The sequence below is a fragment of the Leptidea sinapis genome, chromosome 45, assembly GCF_905404315.1.
Source record: "Leptidea sinapis chromosome 45, ilLepSina1.1, whole genome shotgun sequence".
Lineage (NCBI taxonomy): Eukaryota > Metazoa > Arthropoda > Insecta > Lepidoptera > Pieridae > Leptidea > Leptidea sinapis.
The window spans coordinates 7815159-7837357 of NC_066309.1; the positions used below are offsets into that span (position 1 = coordinate 7815159).

Sequence of the window (22199 nt, forward strand, 5' to 3'; positions counted from 1 at the left end):
ACGTAAGTGGCTTAGAGTTGCTTACCTTTATTATATACAACGCTCTAGTTGAGTTTTTATCATTTCATAGCCTTCATTGCCTTGTTCGTAACGACATCAATTTGATTGTATATTTTATTTGAACAATAAAAATAATTTTAATGAAATGCACTGACTTGAATTTATGTCATGTCACACGATGACACGAAACATGTCTTATCAACACAAAGTTTTTTTTGCTCTATTGAAGAGTTTGTTTACATTTTTTGATGGAAGAGGAGGTAAGGTAACCTTATGTAAAGTGATCACCGCTGCCCACATTCTCTTGCAACACCACCACTTCTCGCAGTACTGTCCTTTATTCTATCACAGTCTGTTACAATAATAACAATGTACCACAGTTTTTGTTATTAAATCAAACATAACATATAAATAAAAAATATTTAAAACATTAGTGGCGTTAAAATATTATATCAATGGAAATTGCACTTTATAAGTTTTTTGTTCTCATTTCAAATTAATCCAAAAAGTGTGCGATTTGTGGACCACGTCCACAGGCCGAAGCTGGGCGCGACTACCTGCCGAAATTACTTCCAAATTCTCCAGCGTTTTTTGTGATATCTATATATGTGTGCCTACGGATATCTTATAAACGTATAGATATATAATAATATTATGACGACCTGTTTAGCCGAGTGATTAGCGATCCTACCTACTAAGCTAGAGGTCCCGGGTTCGAATCCCGGTAGGTGCAAGCATTTATATGATGAATATGGATGTTTGTTTCCGAGTCATGGATGTTTAAATGTATTTATGTATGTTTATATGAATTTATGTATGTTTAAGTAAGTATATTGTATTAAATATATCATTATCTTGTAACCCATAACACAGGCTATATATGCTTAACTTGCGGCAAGATAATTTGTGTAAAAAGTCTGTCAATATTATATTATTATTATATAATATAATTATTATTATTATTATTAATTATAATTATTATTATTATTATTATATAATATAATAATAATATAACTTTGACAGACTTTTTACACAAATTATCTTGCCCCAAATTAAGCATAATATATAGCCTGTGTAGAATTTGTAGAGAATTTAACGAAGTGTGTGCTGATTTTGATATATTCTTTACAAATGTAGTCATTTTTAAAAATACTCATTATAAAACTTTCTAGTTTATGTAAAATAATTTAATGTTTAACTAAATTTCGTTATACTGTAATTACTATTGTGTCCACTTATTAATTTTTTTTTTTTTTTTTTACTGTATTTGGTGAATGATGTGTACAATTTTAATTGGATCTCAGGATCATAAAAATATGCTGTATTTGTTATTAGATGATAGTTTTATCTTGTTATCTGTTATTGTACCTACTTGTAAATAAATAAATAAATAAATAAATAAGACAACGATATCTATATATATAAAAGAGATTGTATGTTTGTATGTTCCCTTATAACTCCTAAACTATTCGCCGAGGTCAATGATATAATGAATCTTTTGTAATATATTCGTTGAAGCTCAAGGAAGGTTTACATATATAGTTTATCGTGTCACGATCCCACCCACGCACTCACCCACGCATTTACCATATCTCTCGAACCGTTTATTGACAGAACAACGTCTGTCGGGTCAGCTAGTATTTAATACAATATACTTACTTAAACATACATAAATACATACAAAAATACATTTAAACATCCATGACTCGGAAACGAACACCCATTTTCATCATATCGTAGGTAGGATCGCTAACCGCTCGGCTATACAGGTCGTCATTGTATATACACCCAAACTATGGGTGTATTAATAAATATTAACAAAACAACAACTTACGTATTAAATACGCTTTCAAAAAAAGGAAAGGAAAATAAAAGGAAACACCAAAAACTACTTAGTTTTTATAAATAGAACAAGTTGACCCGACAGACGTTGTTCTGTTAGTATATAATAAATAAAATAATGTTTTTTTATTATTTTTGTTAATAATATATCATAACATCAAGAATTATTTCGTAAAATATGCCCCCTGTTGTTGTAATGAAATTGTTTCACAGCAGAACTGTCAAACCGTGCGTCAATGAATTCTCTCATAGAAAATATTATGTCCATACAAAACAAATATCGGACGACGGGGGACACATCAAAGGAAAAACAAAATTGTTGTTTTTATTTAATTCCGAACACTTTCATATTTTTTCACCTTTTAAACCTTCCCCGGACTTCCCCAAATAATTCAAGACCGAAATTAGCCAAATCGGTCCAGCCGTTCTAGAGTTTTAGCGAGACTAACGAACAGCAATTCATTTTTATATGTATAGATAGATAATGTACGTTCGTTATATATTTTACACGCCGTGCTAATCACTCTTGCTTTACCTCTTTTTTATTTCACATATCGGTTTTTGAATTGTTTTCCTAGTTAAAAAAAAACAAAAACTAATTACCAACTAATACAGAGATGGACACATCCTGTTCGTGTAGGTATTACATACTAACTTTGAGTAGCCAGTGTGAAAAAGTAGTCTCCGGCTCATTTTAAGAATGTTTAATATTCAGTTCAAATAAAATTAATTTAATTTAGAATAAAAACCAGATCGTGTCGGGTTACCACTGTATTTCTTTTTCTTCTATTCTATTTACCAGGAGGCTCCTTTGCACAGGATGCCGGCTAGATTTTGGGTACCACAACGGCACCTATTTCTGCCGTGAAGCAGTAATGTGTAAGAATTACTGTGTTTCGGTCTGAAAGGCGCCGTAGCTAGTGAAATTACTGGGCAAATGAGACTTTACATCTTATGTCTCTAGGTGACGAGCGCAGTTGTAGTGCCATTCAGAATTTTTGGGGTTTTTCAAGAATCCTGGCACTGCATTGTAATGGGGAGGGCGTGTCAATTACCATCAGCTGAACTTCCTGCTCATCTTATCCGTTATTTTCTTTAAAAAAATCTTTATGACCGCTCGTTATTGTAATATGATATCTGAATACCACTTATCCTGAAGACTGCGCAGACAAATGGGAAAAATAATTAAACTTTTATATTTTTCTTATTATAGGTAAGTATGTTCGTTATTATATGTTGTTTGACAATAACAGCTGTGAAAACGTCGAAAGAAATTGAGGTTGACAGCTAACCTCTTGTTTGAGCAATTCACACAGTGTCATACATATCGCGATTGTAAGACGTAATTAGCCCACACTAAACTAATATTCCTGGCCTGTTTTTATCGGTTGTCTAATAGCAACAGACTCTATCTAGACGTATAAATTATATAAGTTATAACTATCGACTCGGAACCAACCGTCCAGTAATTGTGTACAGTGTGCTAAACTCACAGTATTTAAATTACGTTTTAGTACAGTTTTACAGTTTTAGTAATGGTAACATATGTCTGCGTACCAAAATTTATAATATATTATACTAGCCATTCCCGCCCGCTTCGCTGGGCGCATTTTAAAAGGAAATAAATTAAACAATAAAAAAATAATTACCCATATACCATCTAGGATATATTTCGCATCGAACGGTGGTAGTTTCATGTCGATACGATCAGTGGTTTAGGTGTGAAAGAGCCTCAAACAAATACCATTTTCATTATATATATTACTAGCTGATCCGACAGACGTTGTTCTGTAGATAATAAAAAAATATTGTTTTATAGGAATATGCCAATAATATTTCAAAACATCAAGAATTATTTCGTAAAATATGCTCGTAGTTGTTATAATGAAATTGTTTCACAGCAGAACTGTCAAACAGTGCGTCAATAAATTCTCTCACAGAAAATATGTCCATACAAAACAAATATTGGAAATAAAAATAATTATGGGTCTCAAATCGAAATAAAACCTATCCTATTTCTCAAGTTGGACTAAACTGCACTCCATGAAGTATTCACCATTTAAATCCGTTCCATAGTTTAGGAGTCCATCGCGGACAAACAACGTGTCACGTAATTTATATATTATATTAGAAGATATAGAAGATATTATGCTTACACTATATTTGATTAATGGTAGCAGATAGCGTATAAAACAAGAACCTATTTGCTCTACCTATATCAATAAATTTCACATAAAATTGTGTTTATGTTTAAATTGTATGTATTTGTAACAATCAAATTCAAATAGAGATCTAATTTAACAGTCGTGTAGTGCTGTGGTGAAGATAATTGTGTTATTGTTAGTAGACAATATAGGTACAATGAGAGCAAGGTTTGCGTTTTATGCCATAGGACTACAATTGTGTATAAATAGAAAATAAAATGGACTGATACGAATACTATGTAACTTGTACGTGCTTCACAGGATACCTACTATTATTCATATGCATTTATATTATGAAAATTAAAAAGACTCGACCGTCATATGTGTGTGTGTAAGATTATGGTCCCTCACCTAGCCTTTCGAAATCGGATGTGCCCCACTAGATTTTTCAAATACACCAAAACCTAAAGTGCCGTACGGCACACTTTTCCCGCACCAAGTTCAGACCCTTATTTTGTCTATAAAATATTCTATTTTGCATGGTCTTATAGCTTGTTTCATTGGCTTTCAGATACATTCACTCAAATCATCCTCATTATAAGCTATCTATTAACTAGACGTAAAATAATTCGCATTGACAGAACGCTGCGCGAGCGCCAAAATCACGCTGATCTGAGGAGACAGAAAAGCTATAAGCTGTCTCCATAGCCATACATAGTCCTTGGTCAAGCGTGTTTGGTCGCTATTCAAGGCGTTAAGACGACACTAAATGCCAGCGACCATGATGACATAGGAGTTCAATTAACACGCCATCTATTTATCAAAGTAGTAAAACAAAGCAAACGCCTGACCTAATGTAGGTAAGTGAAAACTAATAATACTACACGCGCTCTAATAGGTGAAGGTTGGCAAACATTCTGTATGTGCAAGTGTAAGCTCTGGCAAAAAATATGTAATAATACAAGTATCTGGCAACGTCGCAATTCGTGCATCATTGTTTGATGCGCCTGATCCTATTTTTGAGCAAGATTCTTGCGTGGAAAACGTATCATGTTTGTAACATTTAAACACAAACAGTTTATATGCTTACAATCCTTGTCCTTAATCTGAATAAATAAACCTACACAATAAAAGTACAAGCTATAAAAATAACCCTTCTTAGTTTCGTATTAAACAAATGCGTCATGCCGAGAAAAAACTTATTAAACTGTAAAGAAGACAGTGGTTCAAAATAGATCTGAACTGTTATCTAAAACCAACAGCAACCTACAAATAAGACTAAAGTGTATGTGTAACTGGATTAAGGAGTGTTCATAGCTCCAAATGCTATATTTTCACCATAAAACTTATCTAAAACAACCGTTGTTTGCATGTTTTTTGCCATAGGGCGAGTCTGACCACGGCGAACGACTCGTATTTAAAGGTTTTAAAAAATAATTAACTAATAATATTTGATGATAAAAAAAATAAGACAGCCACCCAGTATAATTTTCTTTTCTGCATGAATAGAAATTTATTATGTTATTTGGAGTGATATTAACTCGACGTTTAGGTTTACAAAATATTCCGAGGTCAATTTATGATTGTTTAATTGCAACATGTGTTTTGAAAAATAAAAAATACAACAACAACCGGACGACATAAACGACATACTTCTAGCTATATTCATTTAGAGAAAAACGGTTATAACTGGAGTGAATTTTCGGTATTAAGGTAACGTTTGTTTCAATCAATTCTTGCAACTTTATTATTGATTAAGTTAATGATCATGCCATAAAGGAAATCTTCATCAGTCTACAGTACAGATACGAATTTCGTTTACGTATTTAGTTCTTACAGCCGGTTTTTTTTTATCAGTATGACATGGGTACTGCACTCAAGGTTATCCTTCCAAGAGAACTCCACGAAAGTTAACCGCACAGACATTTTAATTACCCCACATTATATGGATGTCAAATGAACAAAGTTGATAGTAAAATTTCACATATTATTAAAATCTTGTTGTGTCACGAGAACACCAAATACATGTACGTGACACGCTTAATTAGGATTACCGAGTACCGATAAGCATCGGAGCGAATCGTTACAACCGCAGACGGAGCGGGCAGGAGGGGTACGCGTCGCTCTTTGATACTGCACTCCATTAGTGCTGAGACTAGTGGCGGAGTTGACTCACTAGCGATAATATAATTTTTATCATACATATGTCACCATCCTGATTTCCAATGTACTTGAACATTTGCATATACATATGTATGCAAGGACCGATCACAAACGTAAAATTAACTTTGGCCTAATTTTCTGGGCTCACCGAGATAGTTCAAAAATATCGGCGCAAATACAATATAAATATAATTTATTTTAAGGTACTTAATTCGTATCAACCTGTTAACACCGTGCTAGGTTTATTCTTCAGTTTGGTTGTATATGGAAGAACGTTCCTTGAGAAATGCACTGAAGATGTACGCCATACAATCAAGACGGTGAGAATGGTTTTTCTGGTCATCTTTTTAATTTTTATTGGTATTTGATGGTCCGGGAAAATACTCGAATAATTTTACGAACACCCAGACAATAACAAATGCTCTGTTACATTCGCATAAATTACAACGATAAACAATATGACACGATAAACTTTAAATAATCGCTTCGTTCCACCCTTAGCAAGCCAACGTGAGACTGAGGTTACTGTGCTACTTTTTATTCACAATGTGAAAGGTGTATTTTAAAAACTTTCGCATTAAGTTCGCCTTGTTGTGATACGAATAACAGGTTATCTAACACATCATTCAAAACCTGTTTTTTGCATATTATCCTTAAATAAGTTTTGTTTTTGTACGTTACTGGTTGTTGCTAATGACCTTAACCAAAATCTTTAATGCGTCATATCCTCTGTTCAAAGTCAAAGCCAAAGTTATTTAGTTGTTAAGTACAAATTTAAGACTAGGCACATGTTTCGTCTTGACAGACGTGAAAATATTCCAGTGGTTATTAAGTTTTATAATAATTATTATAATGAAATGAAATTAAATTTATTTATTGCGTCGAATATAGTATACATTATATTTAAATTAGCATGCAAAAAATTTACAATTAAAAAAATCCTTGACACTATTAAAATTCTTGTCGAAGGAGTCCAGTAAATCGTTTCTGTTGTAAACTAACAAAAATCAATAACTGGTGCATTCAAGATGGCCAACGTAAAGCCATACCCAAAAGACCTTACAATATACAATTACAATAATTAATAAAATGCTAAGAGATAATGCAGTAAACATAATCACAAAAAATTATAATATTAAGAGTAAGATTGGTGCCAGTTGCCAGTCGTTTGGTAATATTCGTCTATTGAGTAAAAACAATATATTTTGGATAGCGTTAATAATTAAATTTAAATATATTTAAAACTCTCTTATTTCTTTTGGTAATTTATGAAATATTATTACACACATATAGCATTTATAATCGTTATTTCCACATCTCCTCTCCATTTCCACATTGACACGCAACAACTGGTATCAAGAAATACGTTGCCGTCCTTTAAGGTGGGAGTATGCTCTTTTCTTGAAGGTTCCTACGTCGTATCGGTTCGGGAAAACCGCAGCCGGTAATTGATTCGTCAAGGTGAATGTGCGTGGCAAGAAATTTCTTGCGAAACGCGCGGTTCTGGAATACCAAGACTCAGACACTTAGCCCTTATTTAAAAAATATATTGCGATATTTTCATTTAAAATAAAGTTATTAAAATTATAAAAGCTAGTATTTAGACGACTTTCATTAAAAGAACGTGCCCAGTCATGCTTGTACACGGTCGAAGTCGCGGGAATCAGCTAGTGAACAATATTATCTTAAAATTGACTCAAGAGTTAAAAGCAGATGCTGACTGTTGTATATTTCTACTATATATACAATATCTACGTATTTAATTAAAGCATTTAATTATATCCAATGATTGCGCGGTAGGTACGATTTACATTTTCTTCCTAGAAGGTAAGAAATATTTGAGACAATTGATTTGGACAAAACAGGTCAAGAATTTGTTGCGTTTAATGTTAATGATTTAAGGCCAGTATATGAAAACAATAAAAATAGATACGTCATGTTATGTTGACATTTAACTAACTTTGTTAACCCAAATTTAAATTTTCAGGAAGGCCAATTGAAATAGGAACAATTTCTTTTACGGAAAAAGGAGGGCAAACGAGCGTACGGGTCACCTGGTGTTAAGTGATCACCGCCGCCCACATTCTCTTGCACCAGAGGAATCACAGGAGCTTAGGTGTACGCGCTTTTTTTGAAGGTACACATGTCGTATCGTCCCGGAAACACCGTACAAGGAAGTTCATTCCACAGCTTTGTAGTACGTGGAATATAGCTCCTTGAAAAGCGCACTGTGGAGGACCGCCACACATCCCGATTCCAGATGGTGGGGATGATATCCCAATTTTGTGGCGTGTCCTTTTGTTTGTTTTAAGTTTATTTTACACAAAAGTTTAGGTCTTTTATTTATCGATTGAGGCAGTATGTCTGCCGGGTCAGCTAGTAATATTATAAATGTGAATGTAAGTTTGTTTTTTACGCCTTCACGCCTAAACCACTGGACCGATTTTCATGAAATTTAGTAGAGAGATAGACAAAAGCTTGGGAAAGGTCATACGCTGCCTTTTATCGCAAATTAAAGGCTTGGCGGGGTTGAAATAGGGGGTGGAAATTTGGATGAAAGTTCGTCTTTATCGAAGATAATGATATATTAAAAAATAAAAACAAAATGCTGTTCAAAGTAACTATTCCACGCACACGAAGTCGCGTGTAAAGCTAGTATTTTATAAGTGCAAGGTTACAAAGGTAATCATTACATAATAATTACATAATGTATAATAGATTTTTCTTATGATTGCGCCATTATCAAAAAGTCATGTCGTATTTGACAATGAGTTTGTTTTTGTAATAAGAGATGAGACGAGCAGGACGTTCAGCCGATGGTATATGATACACCCTGCCCATTACAATGCAATGCCGCTCAGGATTCTCGAAAACCCAAAAACTTGCGCTCGTCACCTTAAGACACAAGATGTTAAGTCTCATTTGCCCAGTAATTTCACTAGCTACGGCGCACTTCAGAGCGAAACTCAATAATGTTTACACATTACTGCTTCACGGCACAAATAAGTTGAATATTCTTATCGCCGTATTGAATTAAGCGAAGTACTAAGGCACTAGGCATAATACCGTTAATACTATCAAACATCATAACAGATATGAAATCATGTTATCTATTATCTCAGTAGAAATCTTTATTGTGAAGATAAATTTTACCGAGCACGTACAAAAAATTATTTCGTAATAATCATTTTCGCCTTCCGTATCTACTTTGAACAAATATAGATTATATTTTTACATTTTAATAAGTTTATTGTGTAAGTAACAGGGGCGTAGCTACCGCCGTATCTACCATATCAATTATACGGGGCCCCCGACTAACTAAAGATTAATAAAACCTTCCCAAATATTTTTTTTCAGAAATAACAAGAGACAAAAAAAGCTTAACAAAAACTAAAGTCATCATCGTCATAAGTGATTAACTAAATCAGTTTGCCGAAAAAAAGTCAAGCATTGGAAGAAGTGACATATAGATAATTATGATGAATTAATATTTCTTTTAATTTTATGCAAAAAAAATTATTACTTTGTGAGAAATCTTTACTCTTATCTTTATAACGATACGTCACTCGAACGGTTAGCTCAGTTGGTTAGAGCACCGGCACGGAACGCCGGAGGTCGTGGGTTCAAGTCCCGCATCGTTCATAAAATTTTGTTTTTCAAATTTTTTTTGTGTATTAATCCTAGAAGTGAGGGTTATCACTTTAAAAACATAACCCAAGGCCCCCCATGTAGAAGATTATTCATCGTGGCAATTTTAATTAATTTCAAAATTATTTTTTATAAATGGTTAATATTACAGATATATACAGAGATATTCGTCAAGCATGAAGCATGCAGAAACACAATTTTGAAGCTAGGAAAAAAGGAACGCCTATTGAAGTTTTAAACATTATAACATAAATCTCGTTAAGACAAAGTAAAGCTAAATTTGCTTAAAATAAATTGCGACATGTATTATTTGAAAATAATTATGCTTGTTAAAATAATAACCTTGTCAAATGATGGTACGGCAGAAAAGATTCAGTGGATAGGCAACGGGATCGCAACAGTTGTATTTTGTAGTCTACGTTACGCCTTGCCATTATCGTGGCAGTCACCTAGCCTTCCGAAATCGGCAAGTGCCCCAGGGCACTAGTTTTTTCAGATACACCAAAATCGAAAGTGCCGTACGGCACACTCTTCCTTCACCAAGTTTTGACCCTTATTTTGTTTATAAAATGGTTTATTTTGCATGGTCTTATAGCTTGTTTCAATAGCTTTCAGATACATTCACACAAATCATCCTAATTATAAGGCACCTATTAATACACGGAAAATAATACGCATTGACAGAAAGCTGCGCGCGCGCCAAAATCAAGCCGATCTGAGGCATACCGCGCGCGATCAGTTTCCCGAATCGGAAAGATTAGCCGTCTCCGGATTCAAGTAAAAATATAGTAATGTAAATAATATAAAATTGCACTGGAGAAGTAGGTACCAATGCGATTGAGTAGCCCCATTACAATACATGGTCTACAGTGATGAACTAGACTTAAGAGATACACGAGAGGAAGAACAGGGCCCTCGTCTAGAACAAATTTAGAAGTTAGTAAGGAAAGAAGAGTTAAGAAGAATTTGAGTGGGTTCTTAAGTTACAATGTGTATAAGCGTATATATTTATCTGCTTACTGTTATCGCAATATTAAAATGATTATATTATTATCTTTGTTTCCGGCTTAATTTTGTTCCCCGTCTTTTATAATATTACCGTCTGCGCATTCGGTATTGTATAGAAAACATAGACAAAGCATAAAATTAATATTATTTCATTCATTTCCTGGATATCCCAGGTACTTATTCTATGCATTGCCTAGATATTCTTTACCCAGAAAACCGGCCTATTATCACTATTATACAGAGTGCATGTAACAAATTCACTTTTTTATGATAATGAGGGACGAGACGAGCACGACGTTCACCTGATGGTACTTGATACGCGCTGCCCATTACAATGCTTGCTCAGGCTTCTTGAAAAACCCGAAAATTCGGACCGGCACCACAATTGCGCTCATCACCTTGAGACATTAGATGGTATGTCTCATTTTCTCAGTTATTTCAGTATATTAGTTTTCAGACCCAAAATACAATAATGCTTACACATTATTGCATCACGGCAGAAATAGGCGCCGTTGTGGTACCCATAATCTAGCTTAAAGAAATCATATCTACCCATAATATAGTGAAATAATAGGACTATACGAACATAGGATTTTAGAAAAAGAAGGACATATGAGTGATTCATATTTGTCCCTCTAAAGCATTACTGCTATAAATAATCTGCGGTATTTTTTTACTTCTCAAAAGCATTTGTGGAGACTTTGTGAATGTCTTTCTTAGTAATAATTTTGGCATTAATAATAAATTTTATTGTATGTCTCTTCGTTATGGTTATTAAGTTTTCTATTGTATATACTGGATATATTGCAATTAAACTATCTAAAGAAAATAGATTATTTCCTTCTAAAGAAAGGCCTAATAAATGCTCTGGAATAGGCTATTCTTCGATTTTTTTAATATATTCTAAAATAATCATACTGATGAGATACCCAACTGGTATTTCTATTTCCTTAAAATAATTCCACTTTATGCAAAGAAAAATTGTTTTAAATTTAAATAATAAACAGTCGCGCCAAAAAGGGAGCCGCCGTGATCGTGACGACTTAATAACATAAACAAAGAAATGTCAAATGTGCAGTGTAATCCATAGGCCAAGCACTTTTCGGCTATGCACGGCAAAGAAAAGACCTGATCCGCACATCCCATTTTCAAATTCAAATTCAACTATTTTTATTCAAAATAGGATGTGAAATCACTTATTGAAAGCCAAAAAACTACCAACCATTCCAAAATGAAAGCCTCAGGCCTGAGAAGAATGGGCGCAACAAACTCAGCGGGCTATTTTTTTTTCATCAAAAATATGTTTTACAATTAAAGTAACATTAACAAAGTAACATTGTACATTTAAACTTATTATTTAATAGCCTGAGGGCGGTCGCTCCATTCCCAATCTGTGGTATGATTAAGAAAGTCATTTATGTTATAGTAACCTTTACCACACAAACGTTTTTTTAACAATTATTTTGAATAACGTAATACTTTTGTTTTGAACATTTTCTGGGATCATTCCCTTTATAAGTCCCGCTTGTGTATCCCAAACCTTTTCTATTTCTTTCACAACGCTTTCAATCAATACTTTCACATACAATTTTCCGAGGACGCTGAGATGGCTTATACCGCGGTAATTTATGCAGTCCTGCCGTGACCATTTTCCCTTATAAAATGACACGATTACGGCTTTTACGTCTCCCGCTACTTGCCCATTTCGCGAGCACAAATTGAATAGGCGGTACATTTGGCTAGCCACTATGCCCTGTCCAGCCCTCAGCATCTCGACGACTTTCAAAATACTCTTTTCATCTCTTTAACACACGTTCTTCTCCTTTTATAATGCTTCCATCTTGACTCCTCATTGTACTCAGCTCCGAGTTAGAATGTTTTCCTCTGGCTGTTTTGGTGGATTTCCAGAAAAACTTAATGTTTAAAAGGAAATCTTCAGTGAGCCTCCTAACAAAACCATCCTTTCGTTCTTCTTTCTTTCTAGACACAATTTCTTTCGCTGCTGATTGCAATCTTTTATGCTTCGCTCTTGTTTCCTTTATCTCGCCATCCAATGCCTTTTGACCTTTTTGGTAAGCTTTAGTTGCTAATAAGTCCAACCACGCTTTCTTCTTTTCTTGCACACCCCTTTTTTACATCTTTATCAATCCACACATTATAGTTCTTTCTTCCTCTTCTTATTTAGTTACCCCGCATACCTCAATAACCCCTTTCTTAAATGTCTCCCACAAATCTTCAATCACACCTATCTCTTCTATGCCTTTAAAACTTTCTATCGGTTTCTCTACATACTCGTTTTCTTATAGATTTTCCACTTCTACTCTGTCCAAAACACTCGTAGGCTCAGCCCCTCGTTGTCGCCACCGTTTAAAGAGGCCGCGCATTCGGGCTATGACCAGGAAGTGGTCTGTGGCGAGACCTACACCGCGGTATGCCCGAGTGTCTAGCACTTTCTTCCTCAGTCTTTCATCCACAATTACAAAATCAATCCTACTTCAAGAGTCACCCTCATCTCTTGTATACAAATGGATCTATTGTGGTCACACATTGTGTTGGCCACGCAAAGATTTCATTTCAAGCATACTTCAGGCTTTACCAATAGTTGTCATACCTACCGATAATTACGCTAATAGAAAGTATCTTTCATCTGCGTTGATACTTGTTAAAATTTCAAAGTCGTCGGTTGCGCAATAGATCTCTCTCTATTGATATCTCGAGACGGTGCAAGCGGTACTGTTGTGGTTTCTAGAATGATGAATATCGCTCCTTGAGCGAAAGGCAGAGTCACAAATTCAAATACAAATATTTTTATTCAAAATAGAATATGATATCACTTATTGAAAGTCAAAAACTATCACCACCCATTCGAAAAAACGGAACACATCCCCATTAATCTGAACAGGAGCAAAAATTACAATACTACAATTTATAAAACCGACAAACTTTAAGCCATTTTTTATGAAAAATGAGGAGGACATACGGATCATGATGGCATGAGATCCCCGTGGATCATAACTACTATCTTGTAGCAGAATCACAAAAGCGTTGCCGACCATAAAAAGCATCGTATTAACGTACATAATATGAATTTAAAGACGAACACGAAAATTAATTAGATTAAAAATTTGTAACGGTTTCTAACTATAAGATATTATAAAAAAAAAAAATGTATTATTATAAAACATAAAAATTAAAAGATTTACAGCCCGTTCACAAAATTTGCTCCTATGTATGAATTTATTTATCTACTTAAAGTACCGTATATATATTTTTATATAGGTTTAATATATATATATATATATATATATATATATTGTTAAGATGTGATATTTATGTAAGTTCCTATGTTTACGTGCATATATATATATGTGTGTGTGTGTGTGTATCATAATATGTTTCAAAATCAGTAATAATAAGTAACTACAATGTTTGATATATTGTACATTTTTACTATAATCTTTATTTATATCAAAAAAAAAAAAAATGTTTGTACATGATCCTAACTCCCATGTTTATGTAGTCGTCCGGCTGCGAACCTGCGGTTAGCATGACGCTAATATAACCTGATCCACATTGAAATTAATGACTTATTTCGCGTGCGATCGCCCGGGCCGCCGGACCGACTAGATAACTGGTTTTGTTTGTTTATAATCCAATTCACTTGAGTCAACAACTTCCTTACTTTTAGTTTTTAATATTGTTTTGTATAACTTGCAATGAGCGATTCTCTCCTAACACAGATTATCTAAATCTACCAGGAGAGTTTCATATGTGATTGTAAATGACTGTGTACAAATAAAGAAAAAAAAAAAAAAAGAAAAAAAAAAGAAAGAAAGAACACACATTGATATGGGGCGGGTGAGGTTCGGACCGGGGCCACCTTGAAAATCAAAGGTTTTACGTTAAGCGCCACCGAGGCGACGCTTCTTAAACATTCAATTTGATGACTCATCACGATTTCTCCGGAAACATAAAGCCCAGAGACTTGAAATTTGGTAGAAATATTCCATTTGTGGTGTAGAGTTCAGCTAAGAATTTTCAAAATTTATTATGGTTTTCTTTATTATGAACAGAACGTCTGTCGGGTCAACTAGTCTCGTATAAAAATTGATGAAACAAACAGAGAAGGAGAAGGGAAAGCCAAAGTCCATCATAATATCAACGAAAGAGTTTGCAATGAACTTAAAATATGAATAAAAAACATTTGGTTAGGTTTGCTTAAATTCGTTGACTGCTCTAACCGGTTCTAAGTCATCGTACGTTCCTCAAATAACAATATAGAAAGATCTAACTAATATATGTGTTATGAGGTATTTGCGAAGCACATCTCGAATCTAACCTGTTTGTCAATATTTTATAGAACGCTGTAAGTCCTTGAAGCATATCATAACAATAAACTTAGATGTCTAGATAGAGTCTCTTGCTGTTAGACAACCGATAAAAACAGCCCAGGAATATTAGTTTAAATACGTAGGGTACGCTATGATGGCCGTTTTGACGTTTGTCCACTCATGAAGTTTCGTATTAATTAATAATTACATTGAAGGAGCAAATTACTGTTCTTTATTGTCAATAGTCACGTGCAGTTAGTCATAAAAATTTATCGAATGTATATAATTTTATACAAAATATATTAATTACATTGATTTCTAAACTATATAAGGGTCCCGAGAATATTTATTTTTTATTTTTATAAGATTCTAATTATTGGTGTTCTTATTTACCACAAAACGCGGCATTTGTTTTTCGAAATTCAAAATTTTTAAAATAGAGATTTTTAGAAGAAGCTTGTGAACATGTGACTAAAGGAGACTGGGAAAAGGTTGTGAATAGAACTGTTAAGTTAATAAAGGAAGATTATGAAAGAATATATTTTAAAAAACGAACTTATAATTAATGTAGGTGATGATAGCAGTGACGACAGTGAAAATAGCAGTATGGAAGAATCTGATGAAATTCGGTCTTTTGTTACACCTTTTATTGGTCCCTTTTCATATTCATATGTTTCTTATGTGCATATCAAGTAGGTATGTATATTCATTTTCATTCCAATATTCAGTTCGTTCAAATATATTAAGTAAGCATTTATATTTTCGTTTTATTTAACCTTTTTAATCAGAATTATTTACTGCTTGCAACAAAAACTAATAGATTTGATTATATTTTTATTATTATAATATGAGAAAACGGCCAACATAGCGTGCCGCTAGTATAATATGCGTGACAAGCTACTTCTTGCACTCGCGATTTGTATGACACTTTGTGTTAGTCTGCGTGAATTGTTCAAAATAGAAGTTTGTTCTAAACTCAATTTTTTTCGACGTTTTCACAGCTGTCATAGTCTATCTAGATGTATAAATGATCTAAGAATTTAAATTGTAATATATATTTGCGTTTGAAGTCATAAAGATAGTGTTGTATAAACCGCGACTGTAAAGATAGTAATGTTTTACTGGTCTTACAGCTACATACATAAGTAAAGCGTGATTTTTTTTTATTCTATCATGATAATAATAATCTTTATTTGCGAAAACTACCACAATTTTATTTACAAAAGCAATAGATATGAACAAATGACACTATTTGAAGAAAAGAAAAAATAATAAAACAAATGTTAAAATACAATAGAAAAAAGATATTAATGCTTTACAAACATGGAAGGATTATTTTAATAACTTTATTTTATTTAATTATGATTTGGGGATTAAAATGCACTTAAATCCTAGGATCTATTGTGCTACAGTTAAGGAGGAGAATCAAGGCTACTAACTAGGAAACGTGTTACTGTGCCGAGATTTAAATTATATCCTCGAGATATTACTTTTAAAAGGCGATGGATCCTCAGAGGGTCCACGCAGGGCACATCCTCTGCTTTAAGTGAAGGTATTTTAAGACAACCCAGCCTGATTCTGGCAATGGCTTCGCATTCCAGAAGGATGTGTATGGGGCCTTCATTCTAGCAAGGTAGGCACTGTAACTAGCCGAAGTTGAGCCTGGAGATTGATTACTGTAGCTATTTAGGAAAATTGTTGAGGTGGGTTCAATAGGAGTTGGTTATAAAGTAACGGAACCAAATTAAATTAAATTAATTGTAACACTATATTATTTACGTTCATAACAAGGTAGGCACTGCCTAATAGCCTATATGATATGCACGCCCCTGGTCTTCAGCGGCTTCGCAGCAGAATCTGCACAGGTTTGATTCAATGAGACCCATTCTGGTATGATTTTTAAATAACTTTGAATGATAACAAACGAGGCAGCAGCGCGCTTCGCAAAAAGTTAAGTTCTCAACAAACGTTATGACGTGTATTCGTAACACTAATATTATGAACTTCCTAGGTGTTTTTTTCCGTGCAAGCTATCGTGGCAGTAATGTGTGAAAAAATAATTATATTATTTAAATATTTATCGTAGCCTATATACAACAAAACGCTCAAGCTTTTTCAGGCTGTAATAATTTTCGAAATGAAAAATCCTTCCGATAGCGACAAACCTTTCCCTCGCTTTTCGTGGGAACGCAGTGGATAATCATAAAAATAATTTAACTAACCAAATGGCGGTGATGTGGTTCGCCACCCATCACGTCTCATCCTCGCGGGGGCGAAAAGTGGCTTATGGAGGCCGCTTCGCTACGTTGATGTAACGACCGTTCCCAATATTCAGTATATCTCCTACTTGAGATAAAAATCGTAACTATTGTTGAATTTCTGACCCAATAAACTTATGGTCGGTAACTCACCTTATCCGTACACGCTGTCTGTCAATAGGAGGACGTATAGATTACCAGCGATAGAAGTTTGTATGGAAATTGCAATTTACGCGTCTATAAGGCGATAAGAATGACTTATCGGGTATATTGGGACAGCTTCAGATTATTGACAGCTAATTACTCACAGTAGAAGGTAGTAATTGGGAACGGCCGTAAGAGGAGGAGTGGATGGTAAAGTAGATGAAGTATATCAGATGATGGATGAACGATATTCTGTGTGAGGATGAAACCAAGAGGAAAGGATGTGACACCACGGTTCATGGTCCCTATTATTTCCTTCCCAAAAACTGACCTCAGCTTCACATCTTTAGGGAGGTCAATAGACCTATCAATTTACTATCCAATAAAATATCGCTTAATAGGAAACATAAGAGGTAATTTTTCCATACAAAATATGCCTCGACTCTTTTCTCCTTGGCTTTTAACCCTAGATCGAAATTATGATAATAATAAGATCAAAGTCATCAGTATCTGTGCCGCAAGATCAAAACAGAGTCTTGCGATATTTTGTTTTTTTTTCAAATACTTTAAGTGCTAAAACGGCTTTATCAAACAAACTTAAGCCCAGTATAAAATTCCAAAAACAATGAGCGAAAAAATTTAAAGTCCCACACAGAATATTATTTAACATAATTTTAAACTAAGTATAAAAAAATTAGGAAACGGTTGACCCTAAAGGCCTGCAACGTCCTGCTAATTCCGTGCCTAAACGGATCAAATTGTACTTATGACTATTCTGAGCTCAAAAATATAATTTATGTTGTTTTGAACAGTTAGCTAAAAGGTAAATAAAACCCTAGTTTATAAATTTAAATCGCACTTATTTTATGAATCAATAAACCGATTTTCAAGCAGTTTTCAGTCGATTGGTAAAGCCGTTTAAAAATTATTCCAAATAAATTTGAGATTTCTCAAAATCTACCGCTTCGAATCGGTCGGAATTGTATTCAAAATCTAAGTTTTCTCAAGCCCTTTCTAAGTTATAAGAGGTTTACATACCTCCATACAAACACACACATATACACACAGACACATACACACACACACACACATATACACACACACACACACATACATACAGACATACAGACACCATCGCGGGAATAATCAGTGAAGCCTCCTAGGACCTAAAAACGTCGAGATCTAATGAAAACTCGATTTTCGAAAAACGGGGTACAATCAATAACTTCCCGATTTTTTTGAAAATTTTCGGAGTAATATGAAAAAATCATGTCTGATAAAAGTTTAAGAAAACACTAATTTTTGAATTTTGAAACGGCAATAGCTTCTGAATGAACGAATGCGTGAGCATTCGACGCAGGTTTTTGAGCCGCATAAAGAATCTTCGAGTTTCAATTCAAACTCGGCATTTCGAAGTAATGCCGAAAAATCACTTCTTTCGGTTTCCTTTCTTCAACGATAACTCACGAACGAATTACTTAACCTATTATGACCGGCTTGGTGGCGATCGACGTGGTTTTTTGATGTTAAAAGCTGATTAGTTTTTGGAATCGATCGGTAAAGTCGTTAAAACGTTATTCCAAAAAAAACACATAAGAAAAATTTCATTTTAGTTTTTTTGAGATTTCTTAAAATCTCACCGGTCCGAATCGATCCGAAATATATTTAAAATCTAAGTTTGGTCAAGCTCTTTCGAATGGTCGATCAAAAGTCATAAGAGGTTTACACACATCCCTACACACACACACACACAAACACACACACACGCACACATACATACATACAGACGTACGGACACCATCGCGGGAATAGTCAGGGAAGCTTCCTAGGACATTAAAACGTCGAGATCTGATGAAATTCGATTTTCGAAAAAAGTTACTAATACATTTATTGTTGTCCACTAATAACCCGTGATAACACAGTCAAATATATATCACCTCTTTTTCTGCGTCAGGGTTTCAAAAAGGGGGAAAACAGGAGTGATGTAAAACAATAATCTCTGATAATCATTTTGTCATGCGAGTATAAAATTCATCTTAGAAACTAATTAATATGTAAGTATCAAGTCAACAAGTAAGAAATTCTGTTCCGCACAAAACAGGATTGAACTTAAAAGTTGAATCAACTCACATACTTGTTTTTGGAGTTGTTGGAAATTGATTAAAATATTAATCTTGGCCCGCTAATTTAGTATTGCCAATGAATATAGAAATCGGTTGATAGTGGACTTGTATAACTGGCGCAACACATACAAATAGGTTCCTGAGATAGAATCAAGTTAGGTACTTAAAAATTACGAAAGAGAGAAAGCTACTTTAGAACTACAAAATAGTCTTATAACATGTGTCTGTACTACTCATTGCTGAATTACATACGTAATGATCGTTTTGAAAGCTATTTATTCTTTTTTTTTATAAAAATAAGGGACGAGACGAGCAGGATGTTCAGCTGATGGTAATTGGTTCGCCCTACCCATTACAATGCAGTACCGCTCAGGATTCTTGAAAAACCCACAAATTCTGACCGGCTCTACAACTGCGCTTGTGTTAAATCTCATTTGTCCAGTAATATCACTAGCTAAGGCGCCCTTCAGACCGAAACACAGTAATGTTAACACATTACTGCTCCACGGCAGAAATAGGCACCATATTCACTCAGATTCATGTTTTATTGACACATCCTCCGCCGCTGTCTGTTTGTACGCGATAAACTCAAAAACTATTGCACTGATTTTTCATACCGTTTACACCAATGGATAGCGTGGTTCTCGAGGAAGGTTTTAATATATAATTTGTTAAGATTTTATATACACATTTCTATATATATATTTGATATTTGTTGGAGGTGAAGGAAAAATATAAGCTGTCTGGGGGCTTTCAGCGAAAACCATGTCTAAACCCTTCGAGATATAACAAAATAATGTATTGTTGAATTGTGTATCTTATATAGATCTACAAAAAAGTCCGCGATGGCTTGTCATACTCTTAAGGATAACATACTATATCCATTTTAATATCTAAAATTAAAATAAAATCATTTAGAAATACGTTTTTGTTTCATTTTTAACTCATTAACTTTATTACGTACTAGCAGCCCCGACAAACGTTGTTCTGTTTATAATAAAAAAAAACTCTTGGGGGTAGAATTTCGTAAATTCCGTTCTTAGTCCTCTCGGCGAAAGGAATATTCCTACCAAATTTCAAGTCTCTTCGCCTTATGGTTCCAGAGATATCGTGATGAGTGACTATATACGTGGAAATCTCTTATATATATACATAGATTAGTTCCCTTTTTTTCTATTGACAGAACAGTCGAGTCAGCTAGTTCTTCTAAAAAGCCTCCAGCTTAGTCTTTGGTGAATGAAATATTGATAATGTAATAACCAAGTCGCCTAACTTTGGTGCAAATTTAGTCGACTTGGTTAGTTGGTTTCATAGTGATTTTTGTTTATCATCATAGTGTATCCGAAATAACAATTTATTTAAGAAGAAAACACATCGTTCAATAATTAAACAAATCTATTACCATTTAAAAATTAAAAATATTCGCTTCGCCGTCATCGCAATGTGCGAATTCGTTGTGGTTTGAAGGCATAATTATTTACATTTAAACCTCACACATTACTTTAATAATTATTAAAAGGCTGGAGAAAAATCGAACGTTGTTATTATAACATTATTAATAACATTGTTATTCAACAAGTTAATTAAAATAAGACGGTAAAACTAAAAAATGAAAGGAAAAAAGTTATTGAACACGATATCCTCTCCTGAAATCTTCAGTTTAATATAAAATTATTGTTTAAAAAAATATTGTACACTTACTCAAATTCCCTCCTTGTTAAATTATTCTTATTAAAAACCTAAGACTTCATATTGATAAATTTAACTTATTTTTTAAATAGTATTCACGAATTAGGTACATGATACTTAAAATATTATAAATACTTTAAAAGCTTAAAATGTTATAAATACTTTTAGTCATTAAGTGTACTTGTTAAGTTCTCAGCTTATAATATAACCAATAATATTTATTTGAATAATTGTATATCCACTTTGTACTAAATCACTGCGTCTTGATGGTAGCCCAAATAAGCAAATGAATTAAATTTTGTCTAAATGTAATATTTAAAAATAAGTTACCAATCACAATCCTAAAAAAATTGATATACCGTAAATAAGTTCTAGCATAGAAACAATATAATAATTCAAATATAACATATAATATTATAAAGTCGTAAATTTAGATTGACTGTAATTTTTAATATAAAGTTAGGTTATCATTCGGATTCAAATATTTTCACCAATATCAGAGTGGCCCTGAAGTGAGTGACATCACAAATAAAGAAAATAAATCCATTTAAGTAAGTATATAAATTGTGACATTTTATCCGAAATTTAGAATTAAAATTTCAGGTAAGTACACTAATTCGAACATAAAAAAAATCGTGAAAAGTAAATTTTAAATCAACAGCCTATAATTACCAAAGAATCCAATATCAAAATATATTTGGCTGCATTTTTGTAACACAAAATTCACTTAAATACAAAGATGTTTGTCACAAATCTCACCTTATCATTTTGCTTTGGCACGACACGTGTATTTGACAGTTGTATGCAAACTGCAGCGCATGTAGGTATTACTGGCGAAGTGAAGAAGGC

At 33.6% G+C, this 22199-nt stretch overlaps 1 protein-coding gene across 2 annotated transcripts in view; it reads right to left on the bottom strand.

Moving 5' to 3' along the window:
• The window catches only part of LOC126977386 (glutathione hydrolase 1 proenzyme-like), a 50879-nt gene extending 28680 nt beyond the window's left edge, over nt 1–22199 (bottom strand). Inside the window, exon 1 of one of the 2 annotated variants that reach the window (XM_050826153.1) lies at nt 22110–22199. In XM_050826153.1, coding sequence (XP_050682110.1) covers nt 22110–22117 — 8 coding nt within the window. In that variant the 5' untranslated portion in view covers nt 22118–22199. Of the gene's footprint in view, nt 1–25; nt 172–22109 lie in introns of those variants that run through there. The other variant, XM_050826154.1, reaches the window with a different exon arrangement.